We start from the raw sequence: 18,112 nt of genomic DNA on the forward strand, positions 1-18,112 counted from the left end.
TACACTCCACCATGAGGTGTTAAACCAGCACTAACTTATTTTTGAATAGGATTTTTTCATCCATGTAATATTGGGTCAATAATGCTGATAGGTCATTGCAGCAGTTTATGTGCCTGGAAATGTGTTTTGGGTTCTTTTCTGTGGCTGGGACAGGGAGTGTATAAATAATGCCAGGTCCTGCAATATTGATGAGCTTAATGTGCAGATGGAAAAACAATTTTCTCTAACGTCCTAGTGGATGCTGGGGACTCCGTCAGGACCATGGGGAATAGCGGGCTCCGCAGGAGACAGGGCACATCTAAAAAGCTTTTTAGGTCACATGGTGTGTACTGGCTCCTCCCCCTATGACCCTCCTCCAAGCCTCAGTTAGGTTTTTGTGCCCGTCCGAGAAGGGTGCAAACTGGATGGCTCTCTTAAGGAGCTGTTTAGTAAAGTTTTTTTTTAGGTTTCTAATCAGTGATTCCTGCTGGCGACAGGATCACTGCAACGAGGGACTTAGGGGAGAGACTTGCAACTCACCTGCGTGCAGGAGGATTGAAGTTTTAGGCTACTGGACACTGAGCTCCAGAGGGAGTCGGAACACAGGTCAGCCTGGGGTTCGTCCCGGAGCCGCGCCGCCGATCCCCCTTACAGACGCTGAAGAAAGACGGCGGAACGGAGGTCCGGAAACAGGCGGCAGAAGACTTCACAGTCTTCAGAGAGGTAGCGCACAGCACTGCAGCTGTGCGCCATTGTTGCTACACGGCTCACTGACACGGTCACGGAGGGTGCAGGGCGCTGCTGGGGGCGCCCTGGGCAGCAATATAAATACCTATTTGGCAAATAAATACATCACATATAGCCATTAAGGCTATATGTATGTATTTAACCCAGGCCAGTTTTCCTAATAACCGGGAGAAAAGCCCGCCGTGAAAGGGGCGGAGCTTATTCTCCTCAGCACTCAGCGCCATTTTCCTGACCAGCTCCGCTGGTGAGGAAGGCTCCCACTCTCCCCTGCACTACAGAAACAGGGTTAAAGAGAAGGGGGGCATAAATTGGCGATATAATTATATATTAAGAGCCCATATATAGAAACAACACCTTCTAGGGTTGTTATATACATTATGGCGCTTTTGGTGTGTGCTGGCAAACTCTCCCTCTGTCTCCCCAAAGGGCTAGTGGGTCCTGTCCTCTATCAGAGCATTCCCTGTATGTGTGTGCTGTAGGTCGGTACGTGTGTGTCGACATGTATGAGGAAAATGTTGGTGAGGAGACGGAGAAAATTGCCTGTAATGGTGATGTCACTCTCTAGGGAGTCGACACCAGAATGGATGGCTTACTTATGGAATTACGTGATAATGTCAACACGCTGCAAGCCGGTTGACGACATGAGACAGCCGGCGGACAAATTAGTATCGGTCCAGGCGTCTCAGACACCGTCAGGGGCTTGTAAAAACGCCCATTTACCTCAGTCGGTCGACAGACACTGACACGGACACTGACCCCAGTGTCGACGGTGAAGAAACAAACGTATTTTTCTTTTAGGGCCACAAGTTACATGTTAAGGGCAATGAAGGAGGTGTTACGTATTTCTGATACCACAAGTACCACAAATAAGGGTATTTTGTAGGGTGGGAATAAACTACCTGTAGTTTTGCCTGAATCAGATAAATTAAATGAAGTGTGTGATGATACGTGGGGTTCCTCCGACAGAAAGTTATGGGCGGTATACCCTTTTTCCCGCCAGTAGTAAGGGCGAGTTGGAAAACACACCTTAGGGTGGACAAGGCGCTCACACGCATATAAAGTTACCGTTTCCAGATACGGCCGCCCTCAAGGAGCCAGCTGATAGGAAGCTGAAAAATATCATAACAGTATATACACACATACTGGTGTTATACTACGACCAGCAATCGCCTCAGCCTGGATGTGCAGCGCTGAGGGGGCTTGGTCGGATTTCCTGACTGAAAATTTTGATACCCTTGACAGGGACAGGATTTTATTGTCTATAGAGCATTTTAGGGATGCATTTCTATATATGTGTGATGCGCAGAGGCATATTTGCATTCTGGCATCAAAGAGTAAATGTGATGTACATATCTGCCAGACGAAGACACGACAGTGGTCAGGTGAGGCAGATTCCAGACGGCATATGGAAGTATTGCCGTATAAAGGGGCGGTCCATTGGACCTGGTGGCCATGGCAACAGCTGAAAAATCCACCTTTTGTTACCCCGAGTCACATATTGGCAGAAAAGGACAGTCTTTTCAGTCTCAGTCCTTTCGTCCCCATACGGGCAGGCGGGCGAAGGCCAGTCATATCTGCCCAGGGGGAGAGGAAAGGGAAGAAGACTGCAGCAAGCAGATCATTCCCAGGAACAGAAGCTCCTCACGGCTTCTGCCAAGTCCGCAGCATAACGCTGGGGCCGTACAAGCGGACTCAGGTGCGGTAGGGGGTCATCTCAAGAGTTTCAGCAACACTCGCAAGGGAACTCCGGGATCCTACATGTAATATCCCAGGTGTACATTGGAAATTCGAGACGTCTCCCCCTCACACAATTCACAGGCTGTATTCCCAGCAGGTGATAATCAAAGTACCCTTCTTACAACAAGGAAGGGGGTAGTATTCCACACTATATTGTGGTACTGAAGCCAACCGGCTCGGTGAGATCTGAAATATTTGAACACTTACATACAAGCGTTCAAATCAAGATGGAGTCACTCGGAGCAGTGATAGCGAACCAGGAAGAAGGGGACGATATGATGTCACTGGATATCAGGGACGTTTACCTACAGGTCCAAATTTGCCCTTCTCACCAAGGGTACTTCAGGTTCCTGGTACAGAACTGTCACTATCAGTTCAGACGCTGCCGTTTGGATGGTCCACGGCGCCCCGGGTCTTTACCAAGGTAATGGCCGGAATGATGATTTTTCTTAAAAGAAACATGGACGCTTTCCTGATAAGGGCAAGGTCCAGAGAACAGTTGGAGGTCGGAGTAGCACTATCTTAAGTAGTTCTACGACAGCACGAGTGGATTCTAAATATTCCAAAATCGCAGCTTTTTCCGACGACACGTCTACTGTTCCTAGGGAAGATTCTGGACACAGTCCAGAAAAACGTGTTTCTCCCAGTGGAGAAAACCAGGGAGTTATCCGAGCTAATCGGGATCCTCCTAAAACCAGGAAAAGTGTCAGTGCATCATTGCACAAGAGTCCTGGTAAAAATGGTGGCTTATTACGAAGCAATTCCATTCGGCAGATTTCCCGCAAGAACTCTTCAGTGGGATCTGCTGGACAAATGGTCCGGATCGCATCCTCAGATGCATCAGCGGATAACCCTATATCCAAGGAAAAGGGTGTCTCTCCTGTAGTGATTACAGAGTGCTCATCTTCTAGAGGGCCGCAGATTCGGCATTCAGGATTGGATGCCGGTGACCACGGAGGCCAGCCTGAGAGGCTGGGGAACAGTCACACAGGGAAAAAATTTCCAGGGAAGTGTGATTAAGTCTGGAGAATTCTCTCCGCATAAATAAGCTTAGAACAAATTTATAATGCTCTAAACTTAGCTAGACCTCTGCTTCAAGGTCAGCCGGTATTGATCCAGTGGGATAACATCACGGCAGTCGCCCACGTAAACAGAAGGGCGGCACAAGAAGCAGGAGGGCAGTGAAAACTGCAAGGATTTTTCGCTAGGCGGAAAATCATGTGATAGCACTGTCAGCAGTGTTCTTTCCGGGAGTGGACGACTGGGAAGCAGACTTCCTCAGCAGGCATGACCTCCACCCGGGAGAGTGGAAACTTCATAGGGAAGTTTTTCAACATGATTGTGGACCGTTGGCAAAGACCAAAGGTGGACATGATGGCGTCCCGCCCGAACAAAAACGGACAGGTATTCCGCCAGGTCATGAGACCTTCAGGCGATAGCTGTGGATGTTCTGGTAACACCGTGGGTGTACCAGTCTGTGTATGTGTTCCCTCCTCTGTTTCTCATAACCAGGGTATTGAGAATTATAAGACATAGAGGAGTATGAACTATACTAGTGGCTCCGGATGGGCCAAGATGGACTTGGTACCCGGAACTTCAAGAAATGCTCACAGAGGACTAAGGGCCTGGGGAGCTAAGAAGGGACTTGATTCAGCAAGTACCATGTCTATTCCAAGACTTACCGCGGCTGCGTTTGACGGCATGGCGGTTGAATGCCGGATCCTGAGGGGAAAAGGCATTCCATAAGAGGTCATACCTACCCTGGTCAAAGCCAGGAAGGAGGTGACCGCACAACGTCATCACCACATGTGGTGAAAATATGTTGCGTGGGTGAGGCCAGGAAGGCTCCACGACGGAAATTCAACTAGGTCGATTTCTACACTTCCTGAAAACAGGAGTGTTTTGGACCTCAAATTGGGGTTCATTAACATTTAAATTTCGGCCCTGTAGATTTCTTCCAGAAAGAATTGACTTCAGTTCCTGAAGTCCAGATTGTAAAGGATGTATTGCATATACAGCTTTTTTGTGCCCCTAGGGGCACCGTGAGATCTCAACATAGTGTTGGGATTTCTTAAAATCATATTGGTTTGAACCGCTCAAATCTGTGGATTTGAAATATCTCACATGGAAAGTGACCATGCTGTTGACAAATATCTCACATGGGAAGTGACCATGTTGTTAGCCCTGGCCTCGGCCAGGCGATTGTCAGAATGGGCGGCTTTGTCTTACAAAAGCCCATATTAAAATTTTCCATTTGAATAGGACAGAACTGGGACTCGTCTCCAGTTTCTTCATGAAGGGGTGTCAGCGTTTTCACCTGAAACAACCTCTTGTGGTGCCTGCGGCTACTAGGGACTTGGAGGACTCCAAGTTACTAGACGTGGTCAGGGCCCTAAAAATATATATATATATATATATATAGTTAGGACGGTTGGAGTCAGAAAGTCTGACTTGCTGTTTATACTGTATACACCCAACAAGCTGGGTGCTCATGCTTCTAAGCAGTCTATTGCACGCTGGATTTGTAGTACAATTCAGCTTGCACATTCTGTGGCAGGCCTGCCACAGACGAAATATGTAGATGCCCATTCCACAAGGAAGGTGGGCTCATCCTGGGCGGCTGCCCGAGGAGTCTCGGCATTACAACTTTGCCGAGCAGCTACGTGGTCAGGGGAGAACACGTTTGTAAAATTTTACAAATTTTGATACTCTGGCTAAGGAGGACCTGGAGTTCTCTCATTCGGTGCTGCAGAGTCATCCGCACTCTCCCGCCCGTTTGGGAGCTTTGGTATAATCCCCATGGTCCTGACGGAGTCCCCAGCATCCACTAGGACGTTAGAGAAAATAAGAATTTACTTACCGATAATTCTATTTCTCGTAGTCCGTAGTGGATGCTGGGCGCCCATCCCAAGTGCGGATTGTCTGCAATGCTTGTACATAGTTATTGTTACAAAAATCGGGTTATTACTATTGTTGTGAGCCATCTTTTCGGAGGCTACTTCGTTTTGTTATCATACTGTTAACTGGGTTCAGATCACAAGTTGTACGGTGTGATTGGTGTGGCTGGTATGAGTCTTACCCGGGATTCAAGATCCTTCCTTATTGTGTACGCTCGTCCGGGCACAGTACCTAACTGAGGCTTGGAGGAGGGTCATAGGGGGAGGAGCCAGTACACACCATGTGACCTAAAAAGCTTTTTAGATGTGCCCTGTCTCCTGCGGAGCCCGCTATTCCCCATGGTCCTGACGGAGTCCCCAGCATCCACTACGGACTACGAGAAATAGAATTATCGGTAAGTAAATTCTTATTTTTTTTAAATATCCACATTGTGCAGAGCTTGCGCTACCATGTACTGTTACTGTCATTCCCGGGAACAACTGCTACATTGATCAGGATGTGCTGGTATTGGCAATAGCAGTAAATCTTGTCTAGAGAGAAACTTCAAATTATATATGACAATTTAAATTTATATATGGTTTTCTTCTGTTTAATGAAACTTTACATAAATGCTAGTTCAGTTAAGCAATAATAACTCCATAAAGGATACTTTAAAAGTCATACAGCGATATCCTATTAGCTGTGGTGAGTTACCGCAGCTAATGTATTCCCACGGGGCTATCCTATTGGTATCCGTTCAGATGGTCGACAATGTTAATGTCGACACTCATTAGGTGTCTCTCTCTCTCTCTCTCTCTCTCTCTCTCTCTCTCTCTGCATATGCGCTTTCCACTGGGTCTTTGACACTCCTGTAATCTGAAGCATTGTAATTTTTGTTTAATTCCTCTTCAGATTTTTTTTTTTTTAATTATAGTTTTCCTTTTCCTATTTCTGTTGTATTAGTAATGGCTACAGTTCTGTTGCTTCTAGTGTTATCACCTATTGGGGCAGATGTATTAAGCCTGGAGCCGGCATACGGAAGTGATAAACCAGTGATAAGTGCAAGGTGATAAACGCACCAGCCAATCAGCTCCTACAGTAACTGTTAATATACATATTGGAGCTGAGTGGCTGGTGCGTTTATCACCTTGCACTTATCACTGGTTTATCACTCCCTTATGCCTTCTCCAGGTTTATACATCTGACCCATTGTTTGTAGTAAAGTATAATCACTCTTAAAGGGGTATATTCAATAACTGTCGGAAGCTGCCGTCTTGTCGGAAAGACGGCAGCTTCTGACAGTTTCCGTCCCCCGGCCAGGCACCTCTCTCCCTGCTGCGCTTCTCCCCGCCGCCGCAGACATGTTACCCCGCTGCCAGCACCTCCCGCCGGCCACCGATCAATGCTCCCCCCGCCGCACCTTTCTTCCTGCTGCCTGCAGCTCCACACATGTCCCCCGTAGTCAGCCCCTCCCGCTCACGGCCGCCGCTCTTTGCTCCCCTGGCTGCTGCTGTCAGCGCAGCCGCTGACAGCAGCGGCATGACAGGACGGCCAAATCCGGCAGTCGGATTTGGCCGTCCATTGAATAGGGGTTGTCGGATCCATTCCGACAACTAAATGTCGGAGTGGATCCGACTCCTATTGAATATACCCCAAAGTATGCACGTATAATCACTCTCTCTTATTGCTGTTGCTGGGATTTAATTGTGGTGCTCATCGGTTTCTCACCACACGTCTCGTAACTCCTCACACACCTCTGTGATTTCAGGGAGTCTCTGTGCACACTACTGAATTTTCCATGGATACCAAGCAGTAGAGACCAAGCCGTGTTCCCTAATCAGTCTCTGCTCTTGAGTTTAGATTGGGTGACCTTGTTATAATTAGATAATATTACATCGTTTGTATATAATTCTGAGGAGTTAAATTCAGTGTAATATACTTTAATGTTCTTGAAGACTTAGACTGCCACTACTGTTGTGTATATGATACAAGTTTTCTGAGCAGGGCAAATGCTCACCTAAGAAATGTGTGTGATGAAGGTATATGTATTAGTACTTCATTGATGACTTTTGGTTCTCCTTTCAGGAAAATGAATTATAATGAGCTAACTGCAATCCCTCACCTTGGAGAACCAACGTCTAACATCACTCTTCTTTCACTGTAAGTGTAGCCACATATGCCTGAGATAACATGGCGTCCTGCAGTTACCCAGCTCTCCCTCTACCTCTTTCTGCCCAATGATCTAGGTGCCATTCCTTCTTCTTGGCATACTATAGTTTCACTAGCTTGGGAGCTTCTTGTGTGTATGTATGTGTGTGTGTGTATGTATGTGTGTATGTATGGATGTATGTGTATATATGTATGTATATATATATATATATATATATATATTATACATGATTTAATGATACTGTTTTTTTTAAATAGAAATTCAAGCTTCCAACTTTCTGAATCAAGTCATGCACACCTTCAGTAGTTCTACACTAAACAGGCAGTAATAGCTGTCGTGCTCTTTTAATTTTTCCGACCTGTAATATGCAGCAGTATTGCCAACGAAAATTCAATTTCGAGTACTAATGTCCTGGTATTATGCCAGCAGTAACAGGAATGTCCAGTAAGTGCATTTCCAGCTGACATTGTACATAGTGCTATGTTACAGCAGTTCTCCCTTGTCACACTGAAACAATTACACTCTGCAAGCATTACATACTGAAAATGCGTCTTGATGACCTACCACTAGTAGTATTGCCAGCTCTGTCCACATTAATAGCATCTGTACTTGTTCTGCTGCTTCCTCTCTCACTTTTCTGTTGCGATTGCCTTTTTAGTAGTAATTCTTGTTAATGATTTAAGTGTTGGACCGGTGGTTTACAGCTGGTAACCACCAGTGCCCAGTTAAAAGATGATAATGCTTACCATTCAAATGAGTGTGTGCTTCTGCTTGTTCTCTATCACACAGGAAACTTTTTACTTTTAAATGAAACAATCTTCTCCAGCCTTAGTTTTTGGGTTGCTGCAGGAACTGCATAGACTTATTAAAAAATTACCTGACACTCGTACAAAATGATGCTCATCGTAAAACTTTGCAAATTGCCAGCTCCCCAGTTTTGTCTTCATCCCTACACTAACGATTTGTTTACTTGTGCATTGTAGTAATGTGCAGGCACAATGTGACTGTAAAAACAAGCCCAAAAACTAAAAATGCTAATATTTTATCAGCTATTCTTCCAAAAGGAAGTCCAGTCCGTGGTCTCACAGAAAGCCCTAATATTCACTTGAGAACTAACAAAAGCAATACACCCTAATTTCTTCTACAATGGGCAAATCAGCGTGACCTGACTGTGAAGAACGCGCTGTCATTTCATAGTAGATTAGTTAAATATTTGTTTAAGGTCATGCAGCAATGCAGTTTGTTTCATTGACTTTTATTACATTGGTGGATTGTTTTATACTGTGTTTCCTTTTGCAGAGTACATAATAAAATTGCTGAGTTGAATGGAGAACTGCTTCAACAGTATCTTTCGCTGGAATCGTTGGACCTGAGCTCCAATCTTCTCACAGAATTAAAAAGCTCTTCCTTCCCACGAATTCCTTTGAAATACTTGTGAGTGATGCATTAGTTTGTCTTGTATTTGACACCAATGTAATTATTTTGTGACATAAAATCTCTCTGTCGTGGGCATGCTGTAACTAAAATGACAAAGTCTGGTTGTAATATGCATTAATAACATCATGAAGTCCTGCCGCCTCCAGAAAGTTTCAAAAGCCAGGAAGTAGGGGAGAGAGTTTAAAATGCTCTAACTCCTTCATTCCAGCACTTGCAGAATCAGGTGTATCACCTTTGTCAATGCTTTAATAAACTCAGCGGCACCTTTTATTTGAAAGTGTGGATGCTCTCTTTCTAATTATATGACATCTTAATAATTATTGTTTGGTTACCATGACAGCCTGCTCTGTAGATCCAGGGTATGGTGTGAGAAGGAAGATGATCCTAAAGCTCAGATGTCCCACACCTTGGCATCAGTTTCTTCCTTATTTGTATCCTGTTCTAAACAGGATTGACAAGATAATTCCTTCCATCAAAAGCCACAGCAGTGTTGTCACTACTTTTCAAATATGGCCCTGTTGATCCCTGGCCCCAAGGGCTTAATTTCTTTGTTTCTGTTCTAATCCTTTTTTTCTTTGGCGCTAGACTTTTCCATGTCAGTGAAGCGTAGATAGCGGAATTGTTACTGTGGTAACAGGAGGTTATTGGTAGTATCCAGGTGCCTCATTGGTCATCTATTCAAGCTAAAAGCCATTCAAGTTAATCTGTAGTGCACTGAGGCAAAGCTTGCGGTTTTGCATGCTAAACATACCTACAGTCGCTTTTGTCTGAAATCAGGGCTGCACCTGATAATAGGGAAATATTTCAGCCATATAGGGGTGCATCCAATTAGCCTTGATTAATAACCATGGCTAATTGTCCCACGGGGGGCTATCCTATTAGCCCTGATAAGGTGCTAGCCACAACTTATTTGGGATTTTGTTTTTGGGAGAGAAATGCGTTTTTTTTTTTTATAGGAGAACATCTGGAAAAATTGTGAATATCTCTTAATTGGATAATCCCCCCCCCCCCCCCCCCCCGCCTTAGTTAGCCCTTATATACCGTTTTGCTTGATTTAGTCAAATATTTAAATTAAGTTTCAATGAGTTATGTTTAAAAACAATTTCTCATTTATGCTGTTGAGTTTATCTGTTTATCTTATGTGTTATTTGTTTTTCAGGAACCTGAGCAATAATAAAATTGCTACTTTAGAGGTTGGGTCTTTAGATAATTTATCTGGCTCATTAATTGCTTTGAAACTGAACAGGAACAAGATTAGCGTGATTCAACCCAAAAGTTTAAAGCTTCCTCATTTGCAGTATCTGTGAGTATTTTTCCTTTTACTGATTTTTTTTTTGTGTGTAATTGTAAATCAGAGTAACTGATGTGCCTGTGTCCGTCCGTCCGTCCGTCCGTCCGTCCGTCCGTCCATCCATCATATAAGTGCTTAAGAAAAGCGGGATGTGTCTCCTCAGTCTAATTAACATATTTGTATTCCTGTTTATTCTGATTACTGCTTTGAAACAACAATATGTTTTGTAATAACCCTTCCACACTGAAGCCCTGTCTCTGACCTGGGATACTGAACACTGTCTGATTCAACCCGTGTTACAGCTTTTCACACTGCGGCTTGAACCTGGGTTATTTCCAGGTTGAGCCCTTTCACACTGAACCCATGTCTGCCCTGCAAGATGGGTGAGTCAGTAGTAGTAGTAGTAGTAGTAGTAGTAGACATTTTTTTTGGCACACAAAGATGATGTCATAAAAAGTGGGTGGTGACTACTTTCTCATTGGATCATCCAACCAGCTCCTTTTACCACAACCCGGTCATACCTTTCACACTGCAGCTGACACAGGTCAGTCCGAAGAATAATCCTGGTCATAACCCGAGACACAAACAAGCTGGGTTGAGCCTTTCACATTGAGACACGACCAAGGTCACACTGGCCCGGGCCACTATCCTGGGTTATTCGCTCAGTGTGAAAGGGGTATTCATAAAATACATTTTGTAACTACGTTTTTCATTATTGTAGTGAGTTGAGACGTAATCGAATTCAAATTGTGGAAAGCTTGACTTTTCAAGGATTGGACTCACTAAAGTCTTTAAAAATGCAGCGAAATGGAATCAACAAACTAATGGATGGTGCATTCTTTGGACTGGACAATATGGAACATCTGTAAGTAATATAAACAAAATGGGTAGTTCAGACCGCACTCATAAATATAGTGGCAGCCTGTGTAAATCAAAGGGAGCCTTCATCAAGACCCCAAGTATAGCAATAGAAGAAAATGTGATCACGCATGGTGCTACCATAGAAACAGAGTATAATGAAACTAAGGCTAAACTTCCTTTCAATAATTTATGCATTGAATGTTGGTGGTATTCTCTTTTTAAAGACAATTATAATCTGAAAAATTCAAACAAACAGACATAGGGGGATATTCAATTATCCGCAAATTCGCGGCAATTTTGCGCCCGAAAATTTTTCGCGGCAAACGGCCGAAAATTGCCGCGAAAACGCTCCGTTTTTCGACCTATTCATTTCCGACCGGGTTTCACGTGAAAATTCTTGCAGTGAAAATGGGGAAATCAGCCTGTACCCCAAAAAATGCTAAACTAACATAGGAAAACAGAAGAGAAGTGTGTTAGAGATCACATTAGAGCGTTTTTGGGGACTTAAATTGTGTGAAATGGCTGTTATATGCATTTTTAAAAAAATGCAAAAAAATTATAGAAAGCAATTTTTTTTGAGCAAAATAAATGCTCATTAAATTTTGGGTACATGAAAATGGGTATAAGTATATATTTGGGTCATTTTAGGGTACTTTAAAAAAAAAAAGTGGAAACAGACCGATTACTCCCATCTGCAAGCCTAAAAAACAACTGTCCCACTCATAAAGCACCCCAATATACCTGTCCCATACCTTGAACCCCAATTTCTCTATCGTCCTAGTGGATGCTGGGGTTCCTGAAAGGACCATGGGGGGGGAATAGCGGCTCCGCAGGAGACAGGGCACAAAAAGTAAAGCTTTTCCGATCAGGTGGTGTGCACTGGCTCCTCCCCCTATGACCCTCCTCCAGACTCCAGTTAGATTTTTGTGCCCGGCCGAGAAGGGTGCAATCTAGGTGGCTCTCCTAAAGAGCTGCTTAGAGAAAGTTTAGCTAGGTTTTTTATGTTACAGTGATTCCTGCTGGCAACAGGATCACTGCAGCGAGGGACTGAGGGGAGAAGGAGTCAACTCACCTGCGTGCAGGATGGATTGGCTTCTTGGCTACTGGACATCAAGCTCCAGAGGGACGATCACAGGTACAGCCTGGATGGTCACCGGAGCCGCGCCGCCGGCCCCCTTGCAGATGCTGAAGACAGAAGAGGTCCAGAATCGGCGGCTGAAGACTCCTGCAGTCTTCTAAAGGTAGCGCACAGCACTGCAGCTGTGCGCCATTTTCCTCTCAGCACACTTCACACGGCAGTCACTGAGGGTGCAGGGCGCTGGGAGGGGGGCGCCCTGGGAGGCAAAATGAGTACCTATAAAGGCTAAAAATACCTCACATATAGCCCTAGAGGCTATATGGAGATATTTAACCCCTGCCTGATTTCTCAAAATAGCGGGAGACGAGCCCGCCGGAAAAGGGGCGGGGCCTATCTCCTCAGCACACGGCGCCATTTCCTCTCACAGCTCCGCTGGTCAGGACGGCTCCCAGGTCTCTCCCCTGCACTGCACTACAGAAACAGGGTAAAACAGAGAGGGGGGGCAAATTTATGGCGATATTTTTATATAACAAAGCAGCTATAGGGGAGCACTTATTATAAGGCTATCCCTGATATATATATAGCGCTTTTGGTGTGTGCTGGCAAACTCTCCCTCTGTCTCCCCAAAGGGCTAGTGGGTCCTGTCTTCATTAGGAGCATTCCCTGTGTGTCTGCTGTGTGTCGGTACGTGTGTGTCGACATGTATGAGGACGATATTGGTGTGGAGGCGGAGCAATTGCCAAATATGGGGATGTCACCTCCTAGGGGGTCGACACCAGAATGGATGCCTTTATTTATGGAACTACGGGATAGTGTCAACACGCTAAAGCAGTCGTTTGACGACATGAGACGGCCGGACAATCAATTAGTGCCTGTCCAGGCGACTCAAACACCGTCAGGGGCTGTGAAACGCCCTTTGCCTCAGTCGGTCGACACAGACCCAGACACAGGCGATGACTCCAGTGGTGACGGTGACGAATCAACCGTATTTTCCAGTAGGGCCACACGTTATATGATTTTGGCAATGAAGGAGGCGTTACATTTAGCTGATACTACAGGTACCACTAAACAGGGTATTATGTGGGGTATGAAAAAACTACCTATAGTTTTTCCTGAATCAGAAGAACTAAATGACGTGTGTAATGAAGCGTGGGTTGCCCCTGATAAAAAGCTGATAATTTCAAAGAAATTATTGGCATTATACCCTTTCCCGCCAGAGGTTAGGGAGCGCTGGGAAACACCTCCTAGGGTGGACAAGGCGCTAACACGCTTATCTAAACAAGTGGCGTTACCCTCTCCTGAGACGGCCGCACTTAAAGATCCATCAGATAGGAGGATGGAAAATATCCAAAAAAGTATATACACACATGCAGGTGTTATACTACGACCAGCTGTAGCAACTGCCTGGATGGGCAGTGCGGGGGTAGTTTGGTCAGAATCCCTGATTGAAAATATTGATACCCTGGACAGGGACAATATTTTACTGTCGTTAGAACAAATAAAGGATGCATTTCTTTATATGCGTGATGCACAGAGGGATATATGCACACTGGCATCACGGGTAAGTGCTATGTCCATTTCGGCCAGAAGAGCTTTATGGACGCGACAGTGGACAGGCGATGCGGATTCAAAACGGCATATGGAAGTTTTGCCGTATAAGGGGGAGGAGTTATTTGGAGTCGGTCTATCAGATTTGGTGGCCACGGCTACAGCCGGGAAATCCACCTTTCTACCTCAAGTCACTCCCCAACAGAAAAAGGCACCGACTTTTCAACCGCAGCCCTTTCGTTCCTTTAAAAATAAGAGAGCAAAGGGCTATTCATATTTGCCACGAGGCAAAGGTCGAGGGAAGAGACAGCAACACGCAGCTCCTTCCCAGGATCAGAAGCCCTCCCCGGCTTCTACAAAAGCCTCAGCATGACGCTGGGGCTTCTCAAGCGGACTCGGGGACGGTGGGCGGTCGTCTCAAAAATTACAGCGCGCAGTGGGCTCACTCGCAAGTAGATCCCTGGATCCTGCAGATAATATCTCAGGGATACAGGTTGGAATTAGAGACAGATCCACCTCCCCGTTTCCTGAGGTCTGCTTTACCAACGTCCCCCTCCGAAAGGGAGACGGTGTTGGAAGCCATTCACAAGCTGTACTCTCAGCAGGTGATAGTCAAGGTACCTCTTCTGCAACAAGGGAAGGGGTATTATTCCACTCTTTTTGTGGTACCGAAGCCGGATGGCTCGGTAAGGCCTATTCTAAATCTGAAGTCCTTGAACCTGTACATAAAGAAGTTCAAGTTCAAAATGGAGTCACTCAGAGCAGTGATAGCGAACCTGGAAGAGGGGGACTTTATGGTATCCTTGGACATCAAGGATGCGTATCTCCACGTTCCAATTTACCCCTCACACCAGGGGTACCTCAGGTTCGTTGTACAAAACTGTCACTATCAGTTTCAGACGCTGCCGTTCGGATTGTCCACGGCACCTCGGATCTTTACAAAGGTAATGGCCGAGATGATGATTCTTCTTCGAAGAAAAGGCGTATTAATTATCCCATACTTGGACGATCTCCTAATAAGGGCGAGGTCCAGAGAACAGCTAGAGATGGGATTAGCACTGTCTCAAGAAGTGCTAAAACAGCACGGGTGGATTCTGAATATTCCAAAATCCCAGTTAATGCCGACAACTCGTCTGCTGTTCCTAGGGATGATTCTGGACACGGTTCAGAAAAAGGTTTTTCTCCCGGAGGAAAAAGCCAAGGAGTTATCCGAGCTTGTCAGGAACCTCCTAAAACCAGGAAAGGTGTCTGTACATCAATGCACAAGAGTCCTGGGAAAAATGGTGGCTTCTTACGAAGCGATTCCATTCGGCAGATTCCACGCAAGAATTTTCCAAAGGGATCTGTTGGACAAATGGTCAGGGTCGCATCTTCAGATGCACCTACGGATAACCCTGTCTCCAAGGACAAGGGTGTCTCTTCTGTGGTGGTTGCAGAGTGCTCATCTATTGGAGGGCCGCAGATTCGGCATACAGGATTGGATCCTGGTGACCACGGACGCCAGCCTGAGAGGCTGGGGAGCAGTCACACAAGGAAGAAACTTCCAGGGAGTATGGACGAGCCTGGAAACGTCTCTTCACATAAACATTCTGGAACTAAGAGCAATATACAATGCTCTAAACCAGGCAGAACCTCTGCTTCAGGGAAAACCGGTATTGATCCAGTCGGACAACATCACGGCAGTCGCCCATGTGAACAGACAGGGCGGCACAAGAAGCAGGAGGGCAATGGCAGAAGCTGCAAGGATTCTTCGCTGGGCAGAGAATCATGTGATAGCACTGTCAGCAGTGTTCATCCCGGGAGTGGACAACTGGGAAGCAGACTTCCTCAGCAGACACGATCTTCACCCGGGAGAGTGGGGACTTCATCCAGAAGTCTTCCACATGCTGGTAACCCGTTGGGAAAGACCAATGGTGGACATGATGGCGTCTCGCCTCAACAAAAAACTGGACAGGTATTGCGCCAGGTCAAGAGATCCGCAGGCAATAGCTGTGGACGCGCTGGTAACGCCTTGGGTGTACCAGTCGGTGTATGTGTTTCCTCCTCTGCCTCTCATACCAAAAGTATTGAGAATTATACGGCAAAGAGGCGTAAGAACGATACTAGTGGTTCCGGATTGGCCAAGGAGGACTTGGTACCCGGAACTTCAAGAGATGATCACGGAAGATCCGTGGCCTCTACCTCTAAGGAGGGACTTGCTTCTGCAGGGTCCCTGTCTGTTTCAAGACTTACCGCGGCTGCGTTTGACGGCATGGCGGTTGAACGCCGGATCCTAAAGGAAAGAGGCATGCCGGAAGAAGTCATTCCTACTTTGATTAAAGCAAGGAAGGAAGTAACCGTGCAACATTATCACCGAATTTGGCGAAAATATGTTGCGTGGTGCGAAGATCGGAGTGCTCCGACGGAGGAATTTCAACTGGGTCGATTCCTACATTTCCTGCAATCAGGATTGTCAATGGGTCTCAAATTGGGATCTATTAAGGTTCAAATTTCGGCCCTGTCGATTTTCTTTCAAAAAGAATTGGCTTCAGTCCCTGAAGTCCAGACCTTTGTTAAGGGAGTGCTGCATATACAGCCTCCTGTGGTGCCTCCAGTGGCACCGTGGGATCTAAATGTGGTTTTGGACTTCCTAAAATCTCATTGGTTTGAACCACTAAAAAAGGTGGATTTGAAATATCTCACATGGAAAGTGACCATGCTTCTAGCCCTGGCTTCTGCCAGGAGAGTGTCAGAATTGGCAGCTTTATCTTACAAAAGCCCATATCTGATTTTCCATTCGGACAGGGCAGAACTGCGGACTCGTCCGCATTTTCTCCCTAAGGTGGTGTCAGCATTTCATCTGAACCAGCCTATTGTAGTGCCTGCGGCTACAAGTGACTTGGAGGACTCCAAGTTACTGGACGTTGTCAGAGCATTAAAAATATATATTGCAAGGACAGCTGGAGTCAGAAAATCTGACTCGTTGTTTATATTGTATGCACCCAACAAGATGGGTGCTCCTGCGTCTAAGCAGACGATTGCTCGTTGGATCTGTAGCACAATCCAACTTGCACATTCTGTGGCAGGCTTGCCACAGCCTAAATCTGTAAAGGCCCACTCCACAAGGAAGGTGGGCTCATCTTGGGCGGCTGCCCGAGGGGTCTCGGCATTACAACTTTGCCGAGCAGCTACGTGGTCAGGGGAGAACACGTTTGTAAAATTTTACAAATTTGATACTCTGGCTAAGGAGGACCTGGAGTTCTCTCATTCGGTGCTGCAGAGTCATCCGCACTCTCCCGCCCGTTTGGGAGCTTTGGTATAATCCCCATGGTCCTTTCAGGAACCCCAGCATCCACTAGGACGATAGAGAAAATAAGATTTTACTTACCGATAAATCTATTTCTCGGAGTCCGTAGTGGATGCTGGGCGCCCATCCCAAGTGCGGATTATCTGCATAAATTGTACATAGTTATTGTTAACTAATTCGGGTTATTGTTGAAGGAAGCCATCTTTCAGAGGCTCCGCTGTTATCATACTGTTAACTGGGTTTAGATCACAAGTTGTACGGTGTGATTGGTGTGGCTGGTATGAGTCTTACCCGGGATTCAAAATCCTCCCTTATTGTGTACGCTCGTCCGGGCACAGTACCTAACTGGAGTCTGGAGGAGGGTCATAGGGGGAGGAGCCAGTGCACACCACCTGATCGGAAAAGCTTTACTTTTTGTGCCCTGTCTCCTGCGGAGCCGCTATTCCCCCCCCATGGTCCTTTCAGGAACCCCAGCATCCACTACGGACTCCGAGAAATAGATTTATCGGTAAGTAAAATCTTATTTTCCATGACTTTTTACTTTTTCACCCCAAAAATGACATGTCATTATTGGCCAATTAAAAATAATTAAAAACTTCAACGTGCCTAATTAGTCATTAAGGGGGGTGTCCCAGGAGTTCTGTACCATATCCAAACATTTTTACCTTAAAATAGTGACTTTTCCCAACTTTTCACCTGCTTCAGAGAAGGTGAAGTGAAATTAGTGAAAAAATGATCACCGATAAGTTTTCACGAAAAATTGAATAGGCTGTAATTGCGTTTCACGTGAAAAGTCCGTTTCTTCACCCGAAAACCGGAGAAAAAACTGACTTTTCACGTGAAACGCAATTACAGGCTATTCAATTATCCTGGAAAATTTATCGGTGATCATTTTTTCACTAATTTCACTTCACCTTCTCTGAATTTTCGGGCGCAAAATTGCCGCGAATTTGCGTATAATTGAATATCCCCCATATAGTGCAACAAGTGGGAATAAATAATTGTTTGAGGATTTATTCCACTCACATATGTAAGTTTAAATACTGCATATCGTCCTCAGATGGCATATGATCCATATTCAAATGGACATCTCCGTAAACC

At 45.6% G+C, this 18,112-nt stretch overlaps 1 protein-coding gene across 1 annotated transcript in view; it reads left to right on the forward strand.

Moving 5' to 3' along the window:
• Positions 1-18,112, forward strand: part of LRIG2 (leucine rich repeats and immunoglobulin like domains 2) — a 276,133-nt gene that overhangs the window by 135,108 nt on the left and 122,913 nt on the right. Inside the window, exons 3-6 of the mRNA XM_063955399.1 lie at positions 7,426-7,500; positions 8,810-8,944; positions 10,107-10,250; positions 10,960-11,103. Of these exons, the coding sequence (XP_063811469.1) occupies positions 7,426-7,500; positions 8,810-8,944; positions 10,107-10,250; positions 10,960-11,103 (498 nt within the window). The remainder of the gene's footprint in view (positions 1-7,425; positions 7,501-8,809; positions 8,945-10,106; positions 10,251-10,959; positions 11,104-18,112) is intronic.

This window comes from Pseudophryne corroboree, chromosome 2 (genome assembly GCF_028390025.1).
Source record: "Pseudophryne corroboree isolate aPseCor3 chromosome 2, aPseCor3.hap2, whole genome shotgun sequence".
In the NCBI taxonomy this organism is placed as follows: Eukaryota; Metazoa; Chordata; class Amphibia; order Anura; family Myobatrachidae; genus Pseudophryne; species Pseudophryne corroboree.